This window comes from Glandiceps talaboti, chromosome 23, assembly GCF_964340395.1.
Source record: "Glandiceps talaboti chromosome 23, keGlaTala1.1, whole genome shotgun sequence".
NCBI classification, from domain to species: Eukaryota; Metazoa; Hemichordata; class Enteropneusta; family Spengelidae; genus Glandiceps; species Glandiceps talaboti.
In genome coordinates, this window is record NC_135571.1 from 1,417,056 (window position 1) to 1,428,010 (window position 10,955).

Below are 10,955 nucleotides of genomic sequence, written 5' to 3' on the forward strand. Positions count from 1 at the left end.
AGAGAGAGAGAGAGAGAGAGAGAGAGAGAGAGAGAGAGAGAGAGAGAGAGAGAGAGAGAGAGAGAGAGAGAGAGAGAGAGAGAGAGAGAGAGAGAGAAAGAGAGAGAGAGAGAGGGGGGAGAGAGAGAGAGAGAGAGAGAGAGAGAGAGAGAGAAAGAGAGAGAGAGAGAGAGTAAAAAAAGAGAGAAAGAGAGAGAGAGAGAGAGAGAAAAGAGAGAGAGAGAGAGAAAGAGAGAGAGAGAGAGAGAGAGAGAGAGAGAGAGAGAGAGAGAGAGAGAGAAAGAGAGAGAGAGAGAGGGGAGAGAGAGAGAGAGAGAGAGAGAGAGAGAGAGAGAGAGAGTAAAAAAAGAGAAAGAGAGAGAGAGAGAGAGAGAGAGAGAGAGAAAAGAGAGAGAGAGAGAAAGAGAGAGAGAGAGAGAAAAGAGAGAGAGAGAGAGAGAGAGAGAGAGAGAGAGAGAGAGAAAAGAGAGAGAGAGAGTTGAGTGAAGTTGACCTTTATATAAGTTACTAGAAACATTACTTTATTTTAAAAAAAGACAATGTTGCAATACAATGGATTGAACCTTAGACTGAGATTGAACACAAGACATCTATTTTACAACCTCCTGTTATCAGATACCACATTTGGTGTTGATTGTTTGAATTGAACTTTCCAAAGAGTGTAATTGTTATACACAGGGTCTTATCAATTGAGTTTATCTTGAAAATCACAGTTGTGTCTATTCCTTTCACACTGGTCATTTGAATTTCCTAGTAAAAGATAACCTAGAAAAGTTCGTTTTTTTTACCCTAAAAGCCAAAAGAGAAATAGTGTGAATGATGTAAATTAAGATGGGACGTTACTTTCATTCTTTTAGCTATGATTTCCACGTGTCCTTAATTAACTAAACATAAAAAACCCCGAAAAACTAGGGTTGTCGTATATCTTGAAGTGAAAACTATGTGTAACCTACATTTGTATATCATGCAAATGATTGGTAGTGTATTTTTGCACATTTATTTTTGTTGTTGTAGCAGCATGCACTTCTAGATCACGTGATAGTCACGTGAAGATTAAGACTGCAGTACAAAGTCAATCAACGGGTCTCAATGTTTATAAGCAATTGCAAGTCACGATGTCAGACTTCACTTATGGCAATAGAAAATGTTACGGTGTGTTCTCAGCACCCGAAATTACCTGCACCTCCCGTTTTCATCACCTCAGCCATGGTGACTTCATTAGTGTACTATAGTTTGAGAAAAATGTCTCGAAAATGATTTGCAAATCAGAAATCTGAAAGAGATGTAATACTCCCCTCCCCGAATAAAAATAAATATAGACCCTCCCTACAAAAAATTGTAATCTGAACTACGGCTCTTGATCTACAGCAAGAGAATAGATAAATATGGTCGGTGGTGGCGCTCTTTAAGTGGCCATATGGATGAGAAAAATGTATTTGTATTTTTTTCTCAGTAAAACAACTTTACTATGTGTTTTTTTGTACTTGAGAAATCTGAAACAACATATGAGAGTAGGTTTTTGTATTGAATGAATTGTAAATGAACTAAAAGTGTGTGAAAAAGTCATTATTATATGTACAGTGGGTAGGTCGGCAGACGACATGTACTTGGAAAGCAAGTACGATCTTGCAGCACGACAATTGTGTTTTGTAAAACTTCACACTAGAACTACTGGTCAAGCAAACATTTTGACGATACATCGGCAATAAATTTAACTAAAACGCATCGCACACGGTTAGTCACACAAGCGACAATTTCTTTCTTCTTCTTTCATTATGGCTGACTGACCCCGGATTTTCCCGTTTGCCAACTTGCACGAAATTGGTTCGTTTGGGGGTTTTGCGATTGCTGTAACCACCTATTGCCTTTTGACGACTTGCATGTGTTGGTGTCGTTGGATCTTTTTGGCTTTGCCTTGACATATGCCTCGCTAACGCTTTCGTCAGGTCCTCTTCACCAACCTGTGAAAACAAATTGTTTCGACTACCCTGTCTCAAAAGTAATGTTCTCGGGTCGCGGTATTTTTTCAACGCTGATTTTCTCGAGGCATCAGACTTCCAATAGGACGGAGGTGGTACAAATACGCGCGGTGCATGGTGGGCCGTAGGAAGCGCTTCGTCGTCGTCATCATCGTCAAGGTCGTCGATTTTAAGGAACATTGATTTACTTCGTGGTCGAGTTTGTGGCGGACGGCCGTGTAAATGATCATAGCGTTCAGAAGTGACCGTGGCGTCATCGGTTGAGAGGTCATCAGAAATAATATCTACTTTTGCTTCAGATGCAAAGACAACGTGATATTCACGAGTTGTCTCGGACTCAACATTGTCGGTTGCATCTTCCTCTCTTGATTCCGAATCAGAATATTTACTGCCGCTGGTTTCATTTTCAAATTCAGGATTATTTGACGACATATCCATCTCACTTGTTGTGACTGACATTTCGTGTCCAGCAGTGTACGGTCTATCAACTGCTCTTTTATTGCCCCTTCTACGATTGCTTGGAGCCGTCAGCGGACGGAGTGTCCGTCTACTTTCGTCAACATTTCGCAAATCGATTCCATTATCAGTTGTTCGTAATTGTAGTCGCAATGGTCCACGGCCATTCACGTCACTCCCTTTCTCTTCTCTTTGGAAACTGCCGCGATTTCCAGGTGGGCAAGTCTGAGGGCGCTGTTTAGAACCGCCAAGTTGATCATTTTTTCCTCTCACACCTATGGAAGACGCTGGTCTGTTACTCATCTTTCGTTTGGAACTACTTTTATCGGGAAGCACGTAACAAACGATTTGTCCACTACGAAGAACTTTGTCATCTCTCGAAGGAGGGCGCCCTTCCTCACTGATTCCACTGCTAATGTGGAGATTGATAATATCCTCTTGCAGCAGTCGAATGTCATTTTGAAACACGTCTAAAATAGTTTTACGGTTCTTGTCGATTACTCGCATTTTTTCTTCCAGTTTGTATGCCTCAAGTTCATTTATTCGTTTAGCTTTCTGGAACCGTATCGAGTTGTAATAACTCGGCATGTAGCCGCCGTTACTCATACTGCCGTCTGATTCTTCTCGTTTCGTCTGTAAGAAAATGTGAAAGAAAATTTTTAGATTAGTAAATATTGAAATTTTAAATTAAAACTGTGGGAGATATTTATCAAAAAAGTAATAGCACACACTCGTATGTGGATATTGCAAGTTTCTAAATCACACTTTCTAACTTAATTATCCTTAAGGGACTGGATACAAACTGAATGGGGGGGGGGGGTGAAAGTGGGCGGTAAACACCTCAATTAATAAATAAAAAACTGCATAATATGCCACACTTCAATAGCAAGAACGCATTTTCTACACTTAGTCTAAATGAAATAAACCATTTCAATGTATTGCAACTCCACGCAGACATTCGGGCGCCATTTTAGTATCAAACACTCGATGTAGGGCGCGTAAAATGTCCTTTGCGGTGTTCATTTGATGTCTGTATGGTGACATGTGTAGTTCTTTTTCCCTGAGACAAAATGTAGCAAGAAACTGTACTCATTCAATCTTGTTATCTTAAAATGTAGCATGTCCAGTTTCTGATTGGTTTCTGTGTAGTTGTATCAAACAGAAAACCTGCATGGTGTTGTGAAATTCGCTGTATTTCTTCGTCAAATTCCAGGTCATCATGTTTCATTAGAATTCAGATAATATTTCATGTGTATTAGGGCTTCTCGCTAATTGGTCATTCGAGGTCAGGGGCCTGCTTACTTACTAGATAGGTTGTCGTAGTGTGGGTCCCCGAGAAACGCTTGTATGAATTGAACGACATCTCCGTTTTGAAACTTAAATTTGTAAGTAACTCAATACCAATACCCATCCTTTTCTGTTCTACTATTTATTTACAGAAGACGAAATTCGAAGTTCATGAATATGGTGAAATTAGAAGCCAAAACTACATGTACATTGTCTGCCATTTTTAGTTTCAGAATATTGTGAACATTTTGTGATAAGTAACATTTTCATTAGATCTGTTTTTTTTTTTATTAATTGAGGTGTCAATTTGAATTCAATGTGTCGTTCTGTTTCGGTTGAATGGACTTCATGCCAGGAGGTTATTGTCAGTTTTATTAGAACTGGAAATTTCATGTTGATTTTAACACTTATTATATTTTACGCACATCAAATAATTTATCATTCAGTTTTGACAGTTAACGATTAATATATATACTGTATGGAATACGTGAACCGTCACAAAATTTGAAGCAATTTAGTAAGGCGTCTAAATACCGTTGCTTGGAGAGTGTATTGTGATTAATTAATGAAAACGGAGTTCAGGAAAATTGCCACAATCTAATAATTTTATAAGCTTTTTATAGTCGTATGTGGGTACAACCGTGAATAATTCAGTGACGTAATTTATTTTACCGAGAAATATGTTATCGCCCCCTATTTTTATCGATGAACTTAACTAACAACGACAGAAGGTGATGTTAGTACTGCCAATCGGAGACATGCATCGATAATATTGGAATTATTCACTACAGGTTTTATCAACCCAAGTATAAACCTTCCGAACTCAGCTTGTGTTATTTTAAGCATGAGTGGCTAAACGGAAATTTGCTTTTAGCGGCGAACGAAAACCGATCAATTCTTCAAAATGAAGCCGTTAACTTTTGAACAGAGCTAGTACTTGATCAGTAAAATCTCCTCATTACCTTGGTGACATAATGAATGAGAACTGAATAATGTCACTAAAAAGTACTTAGGTGTGTCTGTGCTTGATACAGACAGTCAGATAGCCGTATGGAATGAAAGGCACGTTTTAAGATAGCCAGGACAACTCTAAAAGTTACTCCAAAAAGCGTCGAGTAGGCAGGTAAACTTTGTGATGGATACTAACTATAAATAGTCTGTCTGCCCTAGATTTGTTTACGGACTTCTAAGAAACTTTGTTTGACGTTGATGTATTTTGTTTCATAAAATGCCGTGTATTCAATTGAACGTCCGACACCAAAACGTCTTTCGTGTGTATAGCGTGTATCGGAAAGTCAATGGGATAACTTCAATGTACAGTATTCAGTTCAAACAAAATACCAATATTTATCAGGTCACGTAACGGGTAGAGAGGCATAATTTCCAGACAAACACAATATGTGTAGTTTTACAGTAGAACGGATCCATGGCCCGGTTTGATCACTTGCCATGGCAATTACACATGTCACGCTTTCCGCCTTTCGCAAATACTACCTCAAGAGCTGAAACTGTCAGTTAGCGGGATAAAAAACACTGCAGTGAAACCAAACAACCTTATTATGCCGGGCAACAGTTGGACATTCCTTCAAAACGAAAAAAAATACTATGGCTCGCATGAATGAGAAAACATAAAATCTGCAAATAATGTACATAGCTATGTCAAAACTGTACGGATTTGACATTTAAACACGAATAGAACTTCGATACACTACACTAAGGTAAAGGTCATCATTATTGATAAAAGGTTTCAAACTTTGAAACGCATGGCTGCCTTTACTTCACAGTTTTAAGGGAGCCATCAGTAATTACAGTAGGGGAAGGGGAAATCAAGCTCGGTTTGTTGCGAATTTTTATGTGACCTCCTATGATCCCGTTTTCTAAAAAGTGGTCCTCCCTCAATTTTCTGTGTCTGAAATATGACCCCCTAGCAGTTCATATATCTCAAAATCATGGGTTAAAGCCGTCAGACATGACAAGGGCTCTCTCTCTCTCTCTCTCTCTCTCTCTCTCTCTCTCTCTCTCTCTCTCTCTCTCTCTCTCTCTCTCTCTCTCTCTCTCTCTCTCTCTCTCTCTCTCTCTCTCTCTCTCTCTCTCTCTCTCTCTCTCTCTCTCTCTCTCTCTCTCTCTCTCTCAGTCACTGTATAATGAGGTCATGGTGGTCTGATATATCGAACAAAGTTAACTTGTATACCAAGATGTACTGCGTAGTAACCGCAAGTGTTTTAAACGTAGAACGCAATGTTCACAAATTAGTATCCTAAAAAGAGAGCTAAAACCAGAATAGGCTAGGCCGAAGGTGTCAGCAAAAAAGGCAATACAGATAACATTTGAAATACTTTTAATGTAGGGGAAGGGAGAAAACTTTCTTTCAATTATAAGAATTTGAAACGCCCAAACTAAAGGGCTGGGCAAAATGAACAACAGTTTGTTGTCAGGCTGTACTCGTTTCTTGAACTCTATAATTGGTTTTCCTTTTACTACGTACTCCTAAGATCTCCAACAATAACAGACCTTAACCACAATAAACCTTTTCAAAAAACCAAACAAAGTGTGCTTGTTTGTCAAGACGTAGAGTGCTCCCAAAACTATGAAAGTTAACTCCCAAACTGTATATTATTTTGGCACTAATCCCAGTGTATATATACAGGTGAAGAAGTCCCTAATCTTTTGAATCACATACCTTGTTCAATGAAGTAGGGCTGACTATGTTATCCGAGTTTAAGAGCGCAAATAACAAAAAAGAAACTTTAGCTGGGGGTAGCGAAGTCTATCACTGCATACGGGAATAAACACAGTACTTGTAGTCAAGTCAACACTCAAACATGCACAATAGTGATTACGTCACCATTTTCTGCTGTCTTAGTTATTTTTGTCAACATTTTGTTATCGTTTTTGTGTTTTTAGCACAACTGAACTTGTTCAGTAGTGCTATAGGGATCGCCCGGCGTCTGTCTGTCTGTGTGTGTGTGTGTGTAAACAACTTAAAGTCAAAAACTGCTGAACCGATTGCCATGATATTTGGTGGGTCCATTACCTTGGGTGTCTAGTTGGGAAATTGTTCAAATCAAAATGATCGCATCACAGGTCTGTGATTTGGGTCAAAAAATGTGATTTTTGGTCAAAAAACTTAAACTCAGAAACTACTAGGCAGATTGGTGCGAAATTTGGTGGGAACATTCTGAAGGGGGTGTAAAGTAAGATTTGTTCATGACATGATGATTCCATCAGTGATATGCAAATTAGGGCTAAAAATGTGTCTTTTTGGTTAAAAATCTATAATTCCAAAAGTACTGAGCAGATGGGGCTGAAATTTAATGAGAATGTATCCAGGGATGTTTGGATGAAGAGATATTAAGCATACAGTGAGTCCATGAGTGATATGCAAATTAGGTGTAAAAATGTTCATTTTTGGTCAAAAACTTATATCTCAAAAACTATTTGGTCACTGAGTCTGACACTTGGTGAGATGTTTCTGAAAGTGTTATTCTGCAGATTTTCATCAAAACATTTTGACAAAATTGGCCCTAGCAACCATGACCACGCCCTTAGCAACGACCAAATGGCAGTATATTTTGGTCAAATGACAACATCATCTGGTAGGCAAATGAGTAAACATTCAAAAAATGTATGTAAATACCCTAGCAACCATGACCACGCCCATAGCAACAGCGAAATGGTCGTGTATTTCACAAAGATAACAACAGGGATTAATAGACAATTGAATAAACATTCAAAATATGTATGTAAATTTGCCTAGCAACAAGACCACGCCCATAGCAACAGCCAAATGATCACATATATTGCAAAGATAACAACCAGGATTAATAGACAATTTAATAAACATTCAAAAGATATATGTAAATATGCCTAGCAACAACACCATGCCCATAGCAACAGCCAAATAATCACGTATATTGAAAAGATAATATCAGGAATTCATACACAAGTGACTGAAAACATACAAAAATGTATGCAAATATATCTAACAACATGACCACGCCCATAGCAACAGCCAAATGATAGCATGTATCGTAAAGATAGCAACATGGTTGGATAGGCAACTGGGTAGCCATTCAACAAATGAACACTTATTGTTAGCATGGACTACCATATGGATAAACATTTTTAGAAACTGTACAGTTGTGCTACAACGCCATTGGCGGTATTTTTTCTTTTAAAGTGCAGAGTAAAAACGAGTAGCATGATTTTCAACTAAGAAATATTGAAGGGGAAAACGGACTCTGCCTAAGAATTTTTCTTTATGAGTATTTTCTGTCATTACATGTAAGACATATATGAGAAATGGGTTAGTAATTCATAATTATATTGTTAACTGAGGAATACGTCAGCTTAGTTGTCTTTACTATTAATGTTACCATTTTCAGTCGTTTCACGTTTATTAGCGCGAATAAACCCTAAGAAATGATAAAATTATCAAACCACCATTTTGAAATATGAATTTATATGGAAATTTAAATATTACTCCATAACTAAAATAGCTATTATTGTTAAAATAATCTGTCATTGTTGACAATCACAAATAATCTCATATTTGTTACCTGTACTTTGATAGGAGGGTTTCCTTTGCAGTCATCCCATGTTTAACGTTTCAGCGAACTACAAATAATCCCACAATCCTTTGCACCCTAGCTTGCACATTATGCAAATCAGTTAGTCCTATTACACCACCTTTAGGTAATCTTACATTCGGGAAATCAGTGGAATTAGAATCCAAGGAATACTTTCAACATCTGCAAAACTCAAGTACAATCGTCAGCTTGTATCGAACTCCCTAACTCTACGCTATTTTGAAATAACGTGTGACTTCAAATGTATACTATTCGACACCCCCCTCCCCCCCTCTCTCTCTCTCTCTCTCTCTCTCTCCCTCTCTCTCTCTCTCTCTCTCTCTCCCTCTCTCTCTCTCTCTCTCTCTCTCTCTCTCTCTCTCTCTCTCTCTCTCTCCATCGATACAGTTCAGTTAGTTACACATTAGAGCGTGAACAATTTAGCTCATAAAAATGAAAGAGTTTGGGCCCAAAATTATTACTTTGGAACACAAACATTCTGGACTCTCATTATTGTCACTGGTTTATCGTCACGCTATGTTTTGGCGACGTTCTCATTACATTGTAAAGCATGCAAGCTTTTCAAATGGAACTAGTGTAGCGGTAAATTGAGCACAATGCCCTCGATAACCGTCTACAATATTTCACTGCATGGATACCTGCCCGTAATGCTGATTCTAATTTATTAGGGTTTTAGAAATAACTGATGCATTCTGTATTGAAAATAAATAGCGTGGAACTCCGGGAGATGTCAATTTAACCATGGACAGTGAAGGGGAAATCAACTCACATTTTCCATTACGTTAACGCAATGTGTGCCTCGAAAATAAATCTGTGTTTGTTGTTAAATTCAAACCAATTCTCAAGTCAAATCAAGGAGAAAAAAATATTGAGTCGCCATACAACATTTTTATTACAGAAGGTCAAATTGATCCAATGCTCGCCAACGACTGTTGACTCCAAAGAAATTATTATTGATTGCCTTAAAAATAAAACGGTGGACCCCGAAAATTCGTCTATCATTCCAGGAACGTTAACAAGTTATGACATTGTGAGAGATTTTGAAGTGGTAATATAGATGACAATAGGTATTTATTTTGGAGTTTTAATTCTTAAAACAGCTCTAACTATATGTTTATTGAAAAGACAGTGTGAAATAATATTAATCCGTGTTTGTAAGTCAATGAATTATAAAAAAAAAACCTACAAACTGTACGTGTAAAATGTTTGTTATTGTACGTACAATATATTATTGCCATTTTCTAATGTTTTGTAATTTATTGAGTCACAAACCAGGATCTAGTATATATTGTTTCATATTGTTGTTCCATGTATAAGAACATACTAGAATTGGTTTGGAATTAAAAATCCATAGTAAATACCTATTTTTTTTATCCATGTGACCACTTTTTAAGAAGTTTGATTTACAAGTAACTTAGCCCACAGACAACGTGAACGATCGATTCATTCATTCATTCATTCATTCATTCATTCATTCATTACGTTAACCGATTGTCTACTGTACTAATCGTGATAATAAACTGTAATTAGTGGTTGTAAATCATGACTAAAAATAGAGAAACGTATAGGAGGCTAGATTGTGTGTTCAAAGTTTGGTACAGTTGTGAACTCCAGTACTAATTTCAACTCCAACCTTCAACGCTCTGATCCTACAACATATGTCACATTTAAGCAACCCTTCAAGTCTCAATTGTGTGTTTCCGATTACCCTCAATTTTAGAATAGGTGGGGTAGGTAGATTTTTGTATTATATATATATATATATATATATATATATATATATATATATATATATATATATATATATATATATATATATATATATATATATATATAGTTTTGGTAGTACTGGAACTCTTTCTTGGTTGTAACTCGGAGTTTCACGCATATTTATTTTGCAATGAAATATAGAGATGAATCTTCCTCTATGAAGTGAAACGTTTGTATTATTGTTTGCTCTTTGGGCCTATAGTCTTATTGGTCTTAAATAAACTGATTGATTGAAAAACAATGTCATGGTTGTATCCGAGAAAAGATATAGCAGTTATCCCGAAACAATGTAACAGTCATATGAGAAAAGGTGTAACAGTTATGCGAGAAACTATTAACTGTCATGCGAGAAACGTTTTTACAGCTATGCGAGAAACAGTCTAAAAGTTATATGAGAAACGGTGTACCAAGTATGCGAGAAACGGTGTATCAGTTATACGAGAAACAATATGTAAGAGTTATTCGAGATTAAACATTTTAAAGTAACGGATATCCGAGAAACGGTATAATATCCGATAAAAGGGTGTAACAGTTATCGGAGAAAGGATATTAAGTTATTCAAGAAACTAGTTAAGATAACAGATATCCAAGAAATTGTGTAACTGTTAGCCGAGAAACGGTTTACATAACATACTTATCCGTGACTTGGAAACTGTGCAACACGTATCTGTGAATAAGACTTAGTTTAAGTTTATTCCTTGAACTCAACAATGTCGACAGCGGTCACGTGCACGGTGTCATGATTTCTGAATGGAATATAACAGTTGCTTGAGAATAGTTGTAATCACGTGACATTTTATCTGTAAACACCTTGACCGTGCAACAGCGAATTTTTGGGATCATCATGATATTCCAAGCATATACTACAAAAATC

At 37.1% G+C, this 10,955-nt stretch overlaps 1 protein-coding gene across 1 annotated transcript in view; it reads right to left on the reverse strand.

Annotated features, from left to right (window-relative positions):
- Window positions 1-548: 548 nt before the first annotated feature.
- Window positions 549-10,955, reverse strand: part of LOC144452907 (uncharacterized) — a 14,641-nt gene continuing 4,234 nt past the window's right edge. The window contains exon 2 of the mRNA XM_078144118.1: window positions 549-3,068. Coding sequence (XP_078000244.1) covers window positions 1,740-3,041 — 1,302 coding nt within the window. The 5' untranslated portion in view covers window positions 3,042-3,068 and the 3' untranslated portion in view covers window positions 549-1,739. The remainder of the gene's footprint in view (window positions 3,069-10,955) is intronic.